At 39.2% G+C, this 18,393-nt stretch overlaps 1 protein-coding gene across 1 annotated transcript; it reads left to right on the top strand.

Moving 5' to 3' along the window:
- The first annotated feature begins 243 nt into the window (after positions 1-243).
- On the top strand, positions 244-17,700 carry LOC141507264 (uncharacterized). The gene is made up of 4 exons (XM_074214803.1): positions 244-672; positions 10,696-10,854; positions 13,744-13,839; positions 15,733-17,700. The coding sequence occupies exons 1-4, from the start codon at positions 244-246 to the stop codon at positions 15,913-15,915; spliced, it is 867 nt and encodes a 288-aa protein (XP_074070904.1). The 3' UTR covers positions 15,916-17,700.
- The last annotated feature ends 693 nt before the right edge of the window (positions 17,701-18,393 follow it).

Raw genomic sequence — 18,393 nt, 5'->3', positions numbered from 1 at the left:
ACCTTCCTGGCAGCAGGGAGGGAGGGCGGTGGGGCGGGAGCAAGTACAGAAGACGGAGCACGTGGCTTGGATTATAGCGATCTGAAAATCTTTAGAAGACAAAAACAATGCACCCGGGATAAAAGGTAAGCCCCCGGAAAAAGAGTCCGAAATAGATAAATAACTGATATCTGCGCATAAGCTATTGCCTAATAAACATGCATTCAGGGGCCTGAGTCACGAGACCCAGCTGGTGGGAGTCACATGTGGGCTTCGAGAGGCCCCGGAAGCCGGAAGTCACAAAGTGAGGCTCGGGGGCGTCGGGAAGCACGAGGCGGCTGCCCTAGGCCTCTTGGGGTACTTGAAGCGGAAGGCCCCGGCACAGGCCTGCGAGCATGCGCAGTGAGAGAGGGCGGGGCGCTGCGGCTCCGCGGCGTGGCACGAGGTGGGCGCGCCTGCGCACTGAGCTTGTGGGGGCCTCGCGAGACCAGGAAGGTGGCACGCGTGCTGCCGTTGACTGGAGCCGCGGGCCGGTGGGTGCGGTGCGCGGGAGCCGAGCCGCGTCAGCCCGGGCCCAGCGGGGTCGGAGCCGCGGGGAAGCGCATGGAGACCCAGTCTAGCTCCCAGACGGTGCACAGGACCCTGAGGATTTACATGACCTCCCTCAAGGGCATAGTGAAGCTGGTCCGGCTGGTGAGGGCGGAGCTGGGCCCAGGGGGCTCCGGGGCGCACAGGCCGGGTGGGGGCAGGGCAGGGCCCCGAGGCCATCGGCTCTCACACCCCACCACCCCCATCTTCCAGGGGCGCAGGCAGAAGGCCGCACCAGCAGCTGCTCCTTCAGTCTGAGGGTGGAACTGATGATGGGGGGAGGGCAGCCACCCCCATGGGGAAAGTAGGGCGGGGGCCAGCTGCCAAGGTAGAGACTCATTAGCTCCCTAGTAGCCTCAACCTTTATACATGGATATGTCCAAGGGTATTTGAAAATTGGAGCATGAGGGTGGGGGCGGTTAGAGTACATTACAATAATATGCCATTTAAGACTAATTTGTAATCTTATGTTTATTATATTTATGCATACGTAAATAATAATCGTTAACGGAGCTAAGACTTAATAATAGAAACTGCAGGTATTGTCAGGTGTGACTGAAGTAATAGAAGTCTTGCATTTGTTCACTCAATAGACATTATTGAATACTGTGGGTACTAAAAAGATAATACAAAGCCCCTGACTTCTAGAAATTTGCAATCCAGTGGGGAGAAGAGGCATCTATGCAGATAACATAAATATAAGATAAAATATAAGTACTATTGGAAAAGTAAAAGTGCTGTGGGAGTTTCAAGGAAGGAAAGGAGAATTAGGAAAGGCTTCATGGAGGAGGGGAACATATGTACTGAACTTTGAAATAATAATAATATAAACTCATATTTATAAAGTCTTTTTTTTTGGCAAGGCACTTAGCTCAAGGTCACACAGCTAGGTGATTATTAAGTGTTTCTGAGGTTGGATTTGAACTCAAGTGCTCCTGACTTCAGGGCTGGTGTTCTATCCACTGTGCCACCTAGCCACCCCTATAAAATACTTCTAAGATTTATAAAACATTTTTCTCACAGCTCTGTAAGGTAGATTCAGCAAGTATCTCCATTTTGCAGATGAGAAAGCCAAGGCTCAGAGTTGAAGTTACTTGCTCATGGTTGCAGAGCAGCATTCAGACCCTTTGGGATGATTGGCTTAAGAATTCTGATGAGGGGTGATAAGGGAACTAGACACAGAAAAGGGAAAGGAATTAGGAATAAATAGATCTGATAAAAAGAGGAGTGAAAGACTATTCCAAAGCCTCACATCAGAGTGAGAAGAATGATGGGACCATTGATGGGATGGAGAAATCAAAAGAATGTAGTTGGAGTAAGAGAAAGGAAGAAACTAAAAATAATGAGTAGTCTTTGCTGATGTTGAATTTGAGGATATAGGGCCTGATCATTGTTGTTGTTTACTGTATGATAACTGGTTTTTCTATTAAGAACCTGGATTCTAGTAAACCTCAGAGAATCCTTGAGGGGATGAGGCTTGAGGAAGGATTCATCCATCTGAACCCTAGAGAATGGGTGAAAGAGAGGCAGCATTTGTTTTGTCTCACCTGTGCCACTGAAAAACCAAAGGAGTTATGGTAGTGATGATGTCTGTCCTCCATTCTCAAAGAAATCACCGCAGGGAGGTGACGCTATGATATGACAAGCACATGAATTGGATTTGAGTGAGGGGGGCTGTGCTGAAGCACCAGCCTCACTTCCTCCTCCAGAGCCATCTGGGTCCAGTGACCAGATAGGAAACAGGACAACTGGAGATGACCTTGGATGTGAGACAATGGGGTTAAGTGACTTGCCTGAGGTCACACAGTGTCAAGTGTTTGAGACTCAATTCAAATTCCTGTCCTACTAACTCCAAGGTCAGAACTTTATTCACATTGCCACCTAGCTGCCCCCCAAAAGTCATGGAAAAAAAGATGTCCTTGAAGGCCCAGCAAGTATCACTGGTTGAACAGGTAAAGAAATGTAAATGTTTTGGAATTCAAGTTCATAGTTTCATAGAGCTATACAACAAGACCCTCTTCGAGACTTGGCAGTGATGCAACTAGTTAACATCCCTATAATCTACTTAATACCAAGTGCTATTGAGAAAAACGAAAACAGTACTGCCCACAAAGAATTTATATTCCAATGAGGGAAACCACAAGTATATAGAGAAAACAGCCAAGATGAAGAATCTAGAAGCCAGAAATATCTGAGTTCAAATCCTGTTTCTTATGGTATTAACCAGGGCAAATCATAGTTTTTCAGTACCCTAGAAGATGTTTCTTTATCCAGAAGTTTAGCAGTGAAATTACAGGTCCATTTCTTATCCCAGTTACAGAATAACTGAAAAGTAACTTTAGAGGGGAGGGCATTAGGTCTGGGGAAATAGGAAAAACCTCTTAGAGAAGGCACTTAAGGTGAGTTTTGAAGGAAGACAAGGATTTTAAGAATGGAGAGCAAGAGCATTCCAGGCATGGAGAAAAGCCAGTGCAAAAGATAGAAGTCCTTCGAGGAGCTACAAGGATGACTGCACATTTGAGTGGAAGAGCATGCAAAAGAAAGGTGTCTGCTTGTGGCAAGATTTGGAAATGAAGCAGAGGAGTTTGTGTTTGATCCTAGGGGTAATTGGAAATCACTGGAGGTTTTTAAGTGGGGGAAAGGTAGGTATAATCTGAAAGACCTGTGCTTTAGGATATCACTTTGGTTCGTGTATGGAGGATATTGAAACAGCTGATTAAATCACCAAATGAAATGATAGAGAAAGAAAAAAGAAGAGGGCCCAGGACAAAGTCATGACATGGCTGAAGATCCAGTGGAAAAGACCAAGGAATCATCCAAAGAATAAGAATAAGCAATCACAGAAATCCTGAAAGCAAAGCATATCCAGGAGTCTTAAGATGATATAGCAGTATCACATGATGATTGAGAAAAGGCATCTGGAAACTTTGATATAACTGATGTGAACTCTAAAATCTTAAAATATAAGGTTAAAATAAAATCACAGAAAATAGAAATTAGATAAGAAGTTTTATTATCTAGGATTTCCTGGTAAACCTGTGGGTGGAGACCATCTGTCCAAGATGATCATCCAGAGTTGAGAGAGACAAGCATATTTATCCAAAAATAAAGGACAAGGGAAATCAGTGATCTCCTTGGTGACCTGACAATGAAGGTTGCACAAACTTAAGGTATCCATCCAATTGCTCCTTAAAACCTATCATCCTTATTACAGTATTCTCTGATTGTTATTTATTCTTGAACTTTAAGCATCATAAGGGCAGGACAAGTCTTCCAGAATCCCTAATCATTGTCTTCCTGAGTAAATCCATGTAATTAACATGGGGGGAGTCATAAATCACTGACTTCTTACCTATTGGCAAAAGGTGGCTGTAGTAAGGTGAAGGCTGAATACTGTCTAAAGAAATCGGACTTTTTTACCAGGAATGTAGTTGATAAAAACTTATCAACATTTGAAACACTTCAACATTTCCCCCCATTTTGCTCAAAGATGATGTCATTGCATCAGCTATACATCAACTAAAGAGGTATAGAAAGAAGGGGGGAATGAGGGGCATATTGGAGGAAGAGACAGCAGCAGCTTTTGGGGACCTAAGGTTGCTAGAAGAAAGAACAGGTGAGAAACATAAGTTTAGTCCATTGGGGTAGGGGAGGCAAGTCATAAATCAAGTAACAGGAGTCAAAGAGCAAGTTACAGAGAACAATAGGGGGCAAGTCCCTTTTGATCTGTTCAATCAAGAAACTCAGGAGGGAGAAAGTAAACAATAACATAAAATTCTGATCCTTTTCTTTCTTCACTTAAACATTGATAAATCAGTTTGGAGAGATGAGGTCAGAAGCCAGGTTGCATAGGGCTTAAAAACATGAGAGGAGAGGAAGTGGGTATACTAAGTGTTAACCTGCTTTTTCAGAGGTTAGCAGAGGAGAGACAGTCACCAAAATGGTATGATCTATTGATGGGGTTTTTAGAATAAGGGAGACACAGAAGTACTTTTAGGCAGTGTAAAAGGAACCAGGAGATGAGGAGAGATTGCAGGTTAGAGCAAAGGTGATTAGTATGAACTGTAGGCTGGAGAGAACAAGAAGGAATGGTATCAAAGTTACATTGACTAGGTAGAGGGCTTCCTCAAGGAAGAAGCAGTAAGCATTTATTGCCTACTTTGTGTCAGACAATAATAAACACTGGGGTTATGAAAAAGGCAGTTTTAGCTGCTCTCAAGAAGCTCATTCTAATGGAGCAGATGTCATGCAATCAACTGCAGTCATCTCATTAAATTGATTTTTGTGTTTTTAAATTTGCCCTATGTATGTGGGGAAGGAAGGGCTGTAAAAAGAGGGTCACTTGTAAAGGGATGGAATTGAGATGTATTTCAGGGATATGTGGGGGCCAGGGATAGAGAAGCATACAAAGACTAGAGCCAGCCAAGTCACAGCCAAAACTGAGAGGATGAGAATACATGGGGACTCAAGGACACATGGGCAGGTGATGAATGAGGCAAGCATCTTTCTGGGTGGAGTGGGGCAACAGTCTCAGTACCAGAGGTCTCAAACCAAACCTAGTTTGGTGGTAGTACCAGCCTCTAGGAACTTCTATTCTGCTTTCACTTGCAAGAGTTTTTTAGTTTATTATTTGGGGGGAGGGGCAGGAGGCACAGAGTGCTAAACTGAGGGAGAGGTGAGAATACAGTAGTCTTGACTGAATGTTGTCCTTTATCAAAGACCAAAATGACATCACTATGTTAACTTCCATGTTGTAGTGTGGTTGATCAGATGACTAGCTCAGAATGCTCACCACAGTTTGGGCAGATAGTCTAGGTGATCTTTGGGATGGTTCTCAAAACCTGCATATCTCACATTTCCTTTGAACTACTTTAGTTCTTCTTTTCCTATATAGTTCAGCAGCCTCCCTGATGTGAGGGTACACCATGCTGAGTGGTCCTGTGCCAGGGTCTCCCATGTTATATAATCAGTTCCAAAATTCTTAAGAGATTTTGAGTGACCTTGTATCACATTTTTTGTCCCCTCTGAGTGCTTTGCCTTATGTGAATTCTCCATAAAATAATTTTTTTTACTAAATACAATTTGGTATTTGAACAAGGCTAATCCATCAGAGCTGTACTCTGAAGCAAAGTTTGGATACTTGTCAGTTTAGCTGAAGAAAAGACCTCAGTGTCTAGTATGTTCTGCCAGGTGATCTTCAGAATCTTCTTAAGAGCATTTAAATGGAAATAATTCAGTTTTCTGGCATGATGCTGGTAGCCTGTTCAAGTTTCACAGGCATTCAGCAATGAGGTCAGCACAAAACCTCTCTAGACCTTCAGTTGGTAGTTGGTCTAATCTCTTCTCTCCCACACCTTCTTTCAGAGCTTCCCAAATACTGAGCTAGCTCTGACAATGTGTATGTCAACCTCATTGTCAATGTGTACCTCCCTGGAAAGTACACTGCCAAGGGAAGTGAACTTAACGAAGTTCTAAACTTCTCATTTTCTGTAACCTTTGGTTCCACATATGAAGGGTATGGCGCTGGCTGATGGAGCATGTGTGTTTTCTTGATGTTAATTGTTAGAACAAAATTAGCACAAGCAGCAGAAAATTGATCCATACTTTGTTGTATCTCAGATTTAGAGACTGCAATAAGTGCAATCATCTGCAAACAGAAAATCATGCCCAACACTCCCTCTACTTCGGTCTTGACTTGTAACTTCAAGTTGATGAATTTACCATCAATGCAGTAGCAGACCTTGATGCCTTATTTGTCTTCATTTAAGGTGTATGTCAACATGGCTACAAAGTATCATGCTAAAAAGAAAGCGCAGGAATGAGGGTGCACACAGCCTTGTTTTGCTCTATTGCTGACCAAAAGTTCTCTCATGAGAGTCACTATCCAGACCCCAGGCATACACACTGTCATGAAACTGATGTACAATCCTAATGAATTTCTCCAGGCAACCAAATTTTGACACAATTTGATGCAATGCTCCTGGCATTTCTCTTGGAGTTGTGGGGCAGTAAACATCATAGCAACTGTTCCTTAACTCTTCCTGAAGCCACATTGGCTTTCAGATAGCCATGTTTCAGAAGAAGGATGAACCTATTAAGGAAGACTCTGGCACGTATCTTTCCAGTAATGACTAAAAGAGAATCCCCTCTGTAATTGTCACAGAATAGTCTAGTCCTTTTGCCTGTATAAAGTTGTACAATAGAGGTATATCCCCACTCCTGCGGGCTAACCTCCTCATGCCATATCTGGAAAATTTCAACTTTCATATGAAGAAAGGACTACCCACCTTGTAAACCTTAGATGGAATAGAATCACCTTGTGCTTTTCCCCATGAAAGTAGCCTTTCACATTCAAAACCTATTCGTCAGTTGGAACTTCAGCTAGGGAAGAATTGACTTCAACTTGAGGTAAATGGTCAGTAGTCTCAGCACTGACTGATGACAGACTGTTGAGAACACTATGGAAGTGTTCCCATCTCTGGGATTATGTCTTTATTAATGTGTCTCTGTCAGCACTGAGTGGAGATGCACCATAGGTCTTTAGCCCATAAATAGCCTTCAGGGCCTCATAAAAGTACAATACTGTTCAATAAAATTAACATTGGTGTTTTTTTGGAATGTGGATTTACATAAAGCAAGAACTTATATGTATGCTCAATCTTATATACAAGATAAATAAGTGATCAACAAAAGGAAAGACAAATTAAAAGGGTTTGGGATAGACTTTTGATAGAAAGTGGAATTTTAACTGGGTCTGGAAGAAAACCTGGGAAACCCTAGAGAACTTTGAACACCAAGGGATTTATTTGATCCTGGAGATGATTTTTACTTGTTAATTTTTTTTAGGTTTTTTTTTTTTCATGGCAATGGGGTTAAGTGGCTTGCCCAAGGTCACACAACTAGATAATTATTAAGTGTCTGAGGCCAGATTTGAATTCAGGTACTCCTGACTCCAGGGTTGGTGCTCTATCCACTGTGCTGCCCATGGAGGTGATATTTGATCCAGGGTGTCACTGGATTTTATTGAGTAAAGGAGAGATGTGGTCAGATTGGGCTTGAGAAAACTGATTTTGCTGGTGATCCAAATATGAGGTAATGAGGGCATGCACTAGAGCAGAGACCGTGTCAGAGAAGAAAAGGGCATGTTCAAGGAATGTTGCAAAGGTTGAATTGGAGAGACCTTGACAACAGATTGGATATGGGGATTTGGGGAAGGGGAACAAGGTTGTGAGACTCAGAGACTGGAAAGATGGTGCTACCCTCTACAGTAAAAAGGAAGTTCAAAAGCTGGGAAGAATAGAACACAGGTGACATCCAGTTCAAGAGGTTTAATTGACAATAGTTGGAGATGTGAGACTGGAGGTCAGCAGAGAGCTTAGGATTTTATAAATAAATTTCAGAATCATCATTATGATAATTGAATCCATTGGAACTAAGATCATCAAGTGAAATAGTGAAGAAAGAGAAGAGAACAGGGTCCAGGACAGAGCCCTGGCAGACATCTACAGTTAGTGGGTGTGAATTGGATAAGGATACAGCAAAGACTGAGGAGTAGTTAGGCAGGTAGAATGAGAATGAACAGAGAGCAGTATCCAAAGGTAGAAGAGAGGATCAGGGAAAAGAGAGTTATTAATAGATCAGAAAGGATGAAGATTGAGAAAAAACCATTGGCTTTGGTGATTAAAAGGTCATTCATGATTTTGGATTAATCATTCACTAGAGTGGTGAGACCAGGAGCCAGATTATAAGCATTTAGAGTGGCTAATTTATGGGATATAAATGTAGAATATTTTTAAAGGAATTTGGCTACTACATAAATAGTTCTAAGGGATATTAGAAGTAAAGAAGAATAGGAAAAACAAATGTGTTTTTAGGAGAGTAAATAATTTGTGATAACATAGCACTTGACAAAGCACTTTCTGTGTGATGTAGTAGATGAAATAGAGAGTACAAACTATTTTACAGCTGAGGAAACCAGTTTATAAAGTCTAAACACTGGTACTAGGCCTACATACTGAAGCTGAATTCAAACTTGAGTGTCTTGACATAAGTCCAGATAATACTAGTTTCCAATTGATTAATGATGATATATCTAAAAATATTGATGAACACTGATACTATTATGAGTATAGCAGGTCTCAGGACCTCTTTTATACTTTTTAAATTTAGGGGGTTTTGGGGGGTTGTTAAGGCAATGGGGCTAAGTGGCTTGCCCAAGGCCACATGGCTAGGTAACTATTAAGTGTCTGAGGACAGATTTGAAATCAGGTACTCCTGACTCCAGGGCCAGTACTCTATCTACTACAACACCTAGCCGCCCCCTATACTTCTTAAATTGTTAAGGACTCTAAAGAACTTTTGCTTTTGTGAGTAACGTCTATACATAACTACCATATTTGAAATTAAAACTGAAAAAATGTAAATGTTAATTTAAAATATTACCCATTATATGTTAACAAATGACATTTTTAAAAATAATATATGTACATATAATATAAAAATCTTCAAAAAGAAAAATATGAGAATTAGTTTTATATTTTTGCAAATCATTTTAGTATGTCTTAAAATATAGCTGTATTCTCTAATCTGCTTCTACATTCAATCTGTTTCAATATGTTGTTTGAAGTAGATGAAAATTCATCTTCCCATAGATAAATAGTTGGGAAAAGATCTATTTTAATAGTCTTTTCAGATAATTGTGGATATTCTCCTTTGATACCAGTTGATCACAACTTGAAAAGCATTAGTTTCTTAGTGATTAATTGCAGAATGGAATATGAAACTATTACAATGTACTTTTTATACTCCTACATTAAAATTAATTGATCCTGGGGGCGGCTAGGTGGCACAGCCGGGGGGCTTGATGGCATAGTGGATAGAGCACCAGCCCTGGAGTCAGGAGTACCTGAGTTCAAATCTGGACTCAAACACTTAATAATTACCTAGCTATGTGGCCTTGGGCAAGCCACTTAACCCCATTTGCCTTGCAAAAACCTAAAAAAAAAAGTAATTGATATCTTGCACTTTGAATGGATTATTTGTCCATGCATAATTCTGTAAATCGTGTATTTGGTCATTAAAAAAATGTATTCACTGAGTTTTGCAGCTCTCCCAAGTAATGACACATTTCATTATACTATACAAAAATTCCATTTTTTACTATCACCACCAATATCATCAGAAAAGTCTTTTTAACTAGTTAAGAAATTGTCAAGTCTCATGGTGGTGGATCCAAGCATAGCTTCAGTTTTTGCTTGAAAGCTCAAATTTTATCATTGGCAACAAATACTCAATTTTTTTTCTTGAAGCAATAGATTCCTTCATTTCTGAGAAAATGTCTACAGATATCTAAATCTGAATAAGTGAAGTTTGTCTGTTGGCATTAGTGCTCTCCCAATGGAGAGCTCACCTCCAGTTTCAAGTACTTCCTGCTGTGTGACCCTCACCTCTATTTGCCTTATACTCCTCTAGTATAAAGTGGGGACAATAACAGGCCCTACCTTGCAGCGTCATATCCAAGCACATAGTAGATGTTATAGAAATGTTTATGGCCCTTCTCATCCCCATTCCCATTTACATGTCTGTGGATGTCTTCATTTGTAAGGCATGAATACAGTCCTGCAGAATGAAAGGGACAAATAACATCTAAGGAGTATTATAAAAAGTTTTAATTCACAGACTTCCTGAAAGGGTTTCAGATCACACTGATAACTGCAGGCATACTAACTAGAGATATGGCCCCAGAAAACCTGGATTCAAGTTGTGCCCAGGCAGTTTGGATACTTAAGTAGAGCGAGTTTCCACATTGAGAGGTTTGTACACAGATAAAAGCCTAAATCAGTCCTTCCTCAACCCCAGGTTTGTCCAGATTTCAAATATGTGGCAAGATTTTAGATTTTGCTACAGCATATCCCACCAGTTGGGGAATGGGAGGACTTACTGGGGGGGAGGGGGGAGGAAAGAAAGGAAAAAGAGCACAGATACTGAAGGACTTTGCCTCAGCAAAGAAATCAGTCTTAACACTTCATAGTCACACTTCATGCCTATGTATTTAGAAAGCAATCATAGTTAGAAATGTTTACAATGTGAAACAAATATATTGAAGTAAACTTTGTTTTTTTCTTACAGGTATTGATTATAGCGGCCTTGATCTTATTTGTTATTGCTCAAAGCCCTGAAACCTACATAGTAATCACAGCTTTGGAGACCATCATTTTGGTTTTTTTCGTACTGTTATATATACTAAGACTTGACCTAGTGTTGAAATGTTTGTTTTGGCCTTTACTCGTAAGTGTCCATTTTTATATTTTTTTTCTGTATAATAAGGTCTTTACTGCATAAACTCCATTCTTTAATATTAAAGACCTTTTTAGCCCAGGCCAATGGATTACTTTCTCTACATGTTTGCTTAGAGCTCCATAGTCTTGAGAGAGTTGGCCAAGAGCATGGCTAACCTTTAAGCTTCAGGGTCTTATCCTGCTAGTGTCCAGGGTGGCTCATGGTTGCATTCCATTCATCTTCAAAGCTGCATAATTCCAAGTATACATATGATGGCTGTCAGGCTTATCTCTGGTATCATCCTAGTCAGAGGAGAACATTGACTATTCCATATACAAAGAAAAATAGAAAAAGAATTGTATATGAAGCCATAGCTCTGTTACATACAGCTTGCTTTTTAAAAACGTATATAATAGAGGCAGCTAGGTGGTGCAATAGATAGAGCACTAGCCCTGGAGTCAGGAGGACCTGAGTTCAAATCTGTCCTCAGTCTCTTAATATAATAAATTCAACACATATTAGTTTCAAAATTCTCCTGTTTGTGTTTCCTTCTGTTCTATACATGTTTTAAAGTTTCAGTGACCCTCTTTCTTTAGGCAACTAGGTAAATAGTAAATGGTCTTGAGTCAGAAAAACTGAGTTTGAATTCAGTTTTAGACACTCCTAGCTATATATATGACCTTATTTAGGCAGGTCACCTAATCTCTTTTTGCCTCAGTTTTGTCAAATTTAAAATGAGGGTGATGACATTACTTAAAAGGTTGTTAGAAGAATCAAATGAGATAATATTTGGAAAGTGCTTAACACAATGCTTGGGACACAGTGGGTAGGTAGCACTAAGTAAATGCTTATTCCTTTCCCCTCCTTCTCTAACACTTCTTTTCTAGTGCCACTGTTCGTATCCCACTTCTCTTGTATAACCTCCCTTCCCCTTAAGAAAAAAACAAACCCTTAAAACATGGAAGCATAGCCAAACAAAACAAATCATGCACTGGACATAATCTAAAAAATGTCTCTGCATACCAAGTCTATCTATCAGCTCTCTGATAGGAGTGAATAGCTAGGTTCATCATTGCATTGTTCAGATTTCTCAGGTCTTTTAATGTTTTTCTTTACAGTGTTGAAATTTTGTATAAATGGTTCTAGTTTCACCTACTTCATACATGTCTTCCTAAGTTAGCCTGACTCCATCCCTTTTGTCAATTTTTTTACAGTCTCAAAAAATTATGTTACATTCATATCCCATAATTTTGTTCATTCAATCTCTAACTGATGGATAATCCACCATATTCTTTGAAAAGCATTTTTCTTCTGTAATGACACTGTACTTAACATATAACCCCTGCAGGGGGTTGTATACTCAGAAGCAGGAAAAACTCTTGTTATATGTTGGATAAGCTTTTCCCAAAGGTTGACCATTAACGCCATCAGTCAGGTTGATCTACGCATTACCCTCAAATGCCAATTTTAATGCTAGTCATCCTTAAGCAGATCTCACCTAGTATCCCCTTTGTCTTTTGATTGCCATTTTCACCCCCTGATTCTGCACCCCCACAAGGGTTTATTGTTTAGCTGCCAGTATCACCACAGTAATATGTTCTGAACTCATCTTTCAAAGGGGCTACTCCCAGATAAAACATGAATATATTTTAATAAAGGTCAGGTACACCGTTGGCATCAAAGAATGAGCCTTATGGTCATATTGAAGAGAGTATTAAATAGTGGTGGTGGAGATAGAGGGTCCTGATATTTAGACTGCCCTCACTGAAGAGCTGATACTGTTGGTACAGCTGAAGAGGAAAAGTGTACAGAAGTCCCTTTTCTTGAAAACATATTTACTGAAATCAGAAGTTACTATACTTGAAGATGTTGTCAGATCAATGAGTCATATCACATTGGATAACCTTACCAGGAATAATGACATAACTCTCAAACCAGTTGTTGCATTTGGAAAAGTGAATATTGACGGGGTTTTTTTGTTTTTCATTGAGTTGCTATAATCTGAACATCGAATAAATGACACCAGAATAATTCATAGTTCTATAGATTTCAAACTGGAAGGACCCTTAAGTGAAGAAATACTTAAGTGTCTGATAAATTTTGGCATTAAAAGTCAACTAGACCAACCCCTTCATTTGCTACTCCTAACTCAAGGGCTGGTGCTCTATCCACTGCACCACCTAGCTGCCCCTAACCCCTTCATTTGGATGAGAAGAAAACAAGATTCAGGGAAATCCCAAAGGGCAAGTGGCAAGACTGAGTTTTGAATGCAGATCCTCCAAACTAAATCTTAAGTGCTTTTTTGCATCTCACCAACCTGCCTCATTATTTGAGTTAGAACAAAATGTCATTCATTAATTTCCCTGAACCTTCCATACACTGAACATTGCTGGTATCTAATAATTGACACCCCCAGAGCCTATCTCTCATATCTAAAATATCTCACCCATGATTTGTGCTCTAGGTTAGTAAAAATGATTCAACTACGGTAGAAAACTAGGACCACTGGGTGTCAATCTGAGCCAGAGGGAAAGGTACCTCAGTTGTCACTACTGGCATTTCTACAGCACTATAGAACTGCAGTATGCTTTAAGGTTTTGCAGAGCACTTCATATTACATTATCTCATCTGACTCTCCTAATGATCTCATGAAGTAAGTAGTTTAGATTTTGTCAAACCCAGTTCACAAATGAAGAAAACATGAGCCTTGAAGAAGTGATTGCAAATAGTTGCCCAGTTAATAATAAGCCATGAAGTTTGAAGAGTTCTCCTAATTCCCAAGTCTCCTTCCATTAAGTCATGCTGCCTTTCTTAGACTTTACTATATTGATTCTAAAGTTTTATTTTTTGTCATCCAGTTTTCAGGAAAAATCTGACTACTTTATGCTATGTTTTCAGGATATTTTAAACTCAGTTATGACCATTGTGTTCCTTTTAATCCTGTCTGTTTTGGCATTGATACCAAAAACTACAGTCTTGGTTGCTATTGGAGGGGTAAGTAGAGGTTTTGGTAACTTCATTCCCTAAGTTAATTGATGTCAATAGAAGTCTGTTTGAATGGTTAATGGTATCACTTGTGTCCCTAGAATTGGAGTAGAATTTTACACTAAAATTGGAATACCATTTATCCTGAAAGTATATTAAACTTGTATTTCTTTGCATTAATGTAGTGATTCCTTATCTGCAAGGAATACATAACTGGATCATCTAATAGTTCTTTTCATTTGGAAATGTTATTTTCTGTATCTAAGATTTGTACAGAAATAAAGTCATAGTAATATGGAATCATGTTACTTCTCACAATACAAAATTCTTCCTCCCTGTTAACTTTATTAATTAGTCCTAATGCCATTTTTACATGGCAACCCTTCAGACATTTGAAGGTGGTCCTTAGATATCCACCTAAATTACATTTACTCCCATAAATCTTTTCTTCTGAGGTTAAAAATCCTTAATTCTTCTATGGTCCTGGCAAGTCCACTGCTATAAATGTTTAGTCATTGTCTCTGGGTTTGAATTCTGCTTCTGACATTTACTGTCTATGTGGCTCTGGACAAGTTACTTGACTGACTGACTGCCTCAGTTTTCTCATTGGTTAAATGAAGGGAATAGGACTTTACTGATCTCTTAAGTCCCTTTCAACTTTTAAGTCTTCTGTGACCTCCCTTCTCCACTTACCAATGTACTTTAGACCCAATTTCTCTACTTTAAAGGAAGAAACAAAGGTTTTCGCACTTTTTAATCCAAAAAGATCTGCAATTTTCCCATGGCCTCTTCAACAAAGTGTGGTGAGCCAGGCCAGTATGTCAGTCCTTACTGCAAACCCAAGTACTCCATTAGAATGGCACTGTGTTCAGAAGAAAGAATAGAATGCAGAGGTTAGAGTGAGGGATAATTTTTTTCGGTTAAATTCTCCAAAGTCTAGTAGTGAGTATATCCCTCTTCTACAGATTTTATCATTTACTTGGTCTCTACATGGTATCTTTAGTTTCAGTTTCTCATTAAGACATTAGTCACCATCAGTTTGTTCCTCATGAGCATCATGGATGACAATTCATATATTTAAAATATATCAGTTATTTTTTCAGATCCCTAAGAGGAATCTCTAAAAATGCCATTTCTATCTAAGTAAATGCAGTTCAATCTGTGACATCTATAGTCCAATTCTTTATAACATGTATAAATTATTAATAACACTTTCCAAACAACTTCTCTAGATTGAGCTGATTCACTTTTACCCATTAGACTAAAAGAATGGTATACTGGAAGAAGGAGCAGACTGAGTGTTAGGAAAGTGGATTCATATTTTAGTTTTTCCACAAGTGTACTATGTAAATTTGGGTTAATCATTTCCCTTTTATGGGCCTTAGTTTCACTATCTGTCAAATGAGACTGTTGTCCTGGGTGTTCTTAAGTTTCCTTTCTGCTTTAATATTTCATGATTCTATTAAAATAAAAGTATTAAACAGTAAAGACAATAATATGATGCTAAGTACTCATGAGTTTATACAATGCTCTACTGCTATACAGTACACAGCTAAGATGGAAGACAAGTGAATATTTTTTTTCAGGTCTCTTCTGAATAATCAACCTTTCTAACAGTTACTGGGGAAACTGTTTTAAAAAGACTATATTTTTCATTAACAATAAGTTATTTTGTCTCCTTACTGAAGAAACTTTAGAGAAAGGGAAGGACTGTGACAAAGATGAGACTAAAGAAAAAAAGGAGGGGGTCAGACTAAATGTTCTTTAAGATCTCTACCAAACTATAACTAAGTGAAGGAATCAACCTAGAGATCCAGGCTGAGTAGAGCTCATAACAGGAGGGAATGGGAAATTATTCTCTGGTCTATGAATGATTAAAAGTAATAACTTTTTTTAAAACAGATCCTTGGAATTGTGGCAGTTGTGTTTACCATTGCAGATGCTGCCCTCATTTACAGAAAACTTTTGTTTAATCCAAGTGGTCCCTATGAGAAAAAACACAGTCATGGCAGAAGACGACGCAGTCCTTCCTCTCACCCCTCTCATCATAGTAATGAATCTCAACCCACTTACGGGGAAAACTGAAGACTTGTTATTTTGTTTATTTGAAGTTCAAATATGTTTCTGTAGTCTTTTATGTTTTCTCTATAAAGTGTGATATTGGGAAAAGGGGGAAAAATAAGGAAGAATTTCCAGTGGACAAATTCCAGGAGCATTTCTGCCTTAGAGGTGGAAGGATAGAATGGACTTCATTCTGTGATCTGGGTTCTGTCAGAATGGCAAATGACTTGGTCTTGCTAGTTGGCTGCTTTCCTCTATAAAATACCAGGGGGTTGGATTGGATCATCACAAAGGTCCCTGCCTGCTCAGAATTTTGTAATCCTAAACTTTCCAGTATGCTTCCAACCCAGGATATTGGGTTATCTGAAGCTTAGAACCAGAATTAGGCAAGGTTTAAGAATTGCATCCCTTCCTGTGGGCATAGGAAATGTGACCTTCTGCAACTCATTCAGCATGATGAACCATAGATTGTTTGAGTTGAAAGGGACCTTCCTTGGTGGTTATCAAATGCAACACTCCTATTTTATGTAGAAAAAATATATGCCTGTAACAAAAATCCTGCCTATTGTGAAAAAATCGTTTTCTTGCATTAAAAATATATTTATAAAAAAGGGGTTTTGAAAATTCTTGGGTGGCTCCCTATTTTTTCTATCCTTAATCCTGTTTCATAATACAGATGCTTCTTTGCTCTCCTGTTGTGCACTAAGTTGATAAAAGCTTTTAGGACAGAAGAGGTGTATCCAAAAGACTTTGAATTATGCAAATAGTAGTAACAGAGGATGTGACAATTGAAAGTTTGCAATTCAGTTTACATGCTTTACAAGATCTTAGAATAGGCTTGAGAGAGTAGTTGTAGGGAGGAGTAAAGAATTGATATAGAGGAAATTTGGAGGCTACAGGGGATGAGGAAAACAGAATCACATGAAGTTGAAGAATGCAGGCTCATTTCAGGGCAGCAGCACCTCTGCTTCCACAGGCCTGAAATAACTGAGCTGAAGCTGACCCCAATGACCACAAAAGAGATTAAGACCAGTGAAGAAAAACAAAAATCCCCTTTTCCCTTCCTGTCAACTCTGAAGTTTCTGTAGCTAGTATGAATGATTTCTGATGAATGAAGATCCTAAAGTTCTTACAGTTTATCATATGAGAAAGAGAAGAACTAGACCAGAGATAAGTTCCATCATTTGGAAAGCAGGAAAAAGATAGTCTAACAGACAGCTTCTTCCAGTACAAGTACTTAAAGGCATCCTGCTAAGCAATGGGGATACAAAGACAAAATTATAAATCAACCCTGAAGACTTAATGAAGTGAGCTGGACCAGGGGGACAACTTTGCAGCAGCTGTATGATCATAAAGGAAAGTGAACTCTGACCAATACAGTGCTGGCTCACCAGTTCAGATGACTGTGGATGAAATATGCTCACCACTTCTTAACTGACAGGAACAGAATGAGATGCATTTTTTACTACCAGGGTGTGGTTTTATTTGAATATTTTTGACCTAGTAGTAGGAGTGGTAATAGTAGAGTGGTGGTGGTAGTGGTGGTAAGAGAGATATGGAGAAGGGGTTTGACGAAATATACATACAAACAGGACATTTCTGAAGGGGACAGGTCAGCAAGGCAATGGGGGGGTGCTACTGTGTTAAATCTGATATATGCTATTTTTTTAAAAAAACAAGCTATACAGAATAGAGATCCCAGATTTCATAGATAAGCCCCTTTTTTGTATATTGAAACATTTGTGTGTGGTGTTTTCAAATTGATAATAAAGTAGTTTTATGACAGTGTATTCTAAAGTCTGTAAAATATGCACAGATTCTGCCTGCTTCCTTCTACAGGTTTGGGTGTGTATGTTTGTCTGATTGTGTGGCTGTATGTGATTTCATATTATTATATGAATTAAGCTTTCAGAAGGCAACCCATAACCTGAGTGAAAAACAATTGACTAATTTCTGTCCACAGAATTTGACTATCTGGAGCAGTATCATATTTGTTTGCCCCTGAAGTCCCATAGAACAATTTAAACTCCCTAAAAAAATGGAAATTGGAAGGGGGGAATAGTGCACTGGCCCTGGAGTCATGAAGGACCTGAGTTCAAATTTGACTTCAGACACTTCAGATTACTAGCTATATGGTCTTGGGTGAGTCACTTAACTAAATTGCTTCACAAATAATAGGAATTACCTGTAATATTTTGAAGCATCTGTAGCTCAATATAGATACTATTGTACAATTCATTAATTCTATACAAATTTCAAAGCTTTCTTTAAGACAATTACAAGTATTACTCATTTTACATATTAGAAAATAGACTGGGGGTGGCTAGGTGGCACAGTGGACAGAGCACTGGCCATGGAGTCAGGAGTACCTGGGTTCAAATCCGGTCTCAAACACTTAATAATTACCTAGCTGTGTGGCCTTGGGCAAGCCACTTAATCCCATTGCCTTACAAAAAAAAATGAATGGAAATAAAAACTCCAGTGATTCCATTTCACCTCCAG

This window comes from Macrotis lagotis, chromosome 1 (assembly GCF_037893015.1).
Source record: "Macrotis lagotis isolate mMagLag1 chromosome 1, bilby.v1.9.chrom.fasta, whole genome shotgun sequence".
NCBI classification, from domain to species: Eukaryota; Metazoa; Chordata; class Mammalia; order Peramelemorphia; family Peramelidae; genus Macrotis; species Macrotis lagotis.
Note: the sequence above shows the minus strand (reverse complement) of the source record. Positions and strands in the feature narration are given on the sequence as shown.

Coding starts and splice junctions, on each gene's coding strand:
- LOC141507264 (XM_074214803.1), top strand. CDS start 244: ATGTGGGCTTCGAGAGGCCCCGGAAGCCGGAAGTCACAAAGTGAGGCT. Junction 673..10,695: donor TAGTGAAGCTGGTCCGGCTG/GTGAGGGCGGAG, acceptor TTTTTCTTACAG/GTATTGATTATAGCGGCCTT. Junction 10,855..13,743: donor GTTTGTTTTGGCCTTTACTC/GTAAGTGTCCAT, acceptor CTATGTTTTCAG/GATATTTTAAACTCAGTTAT.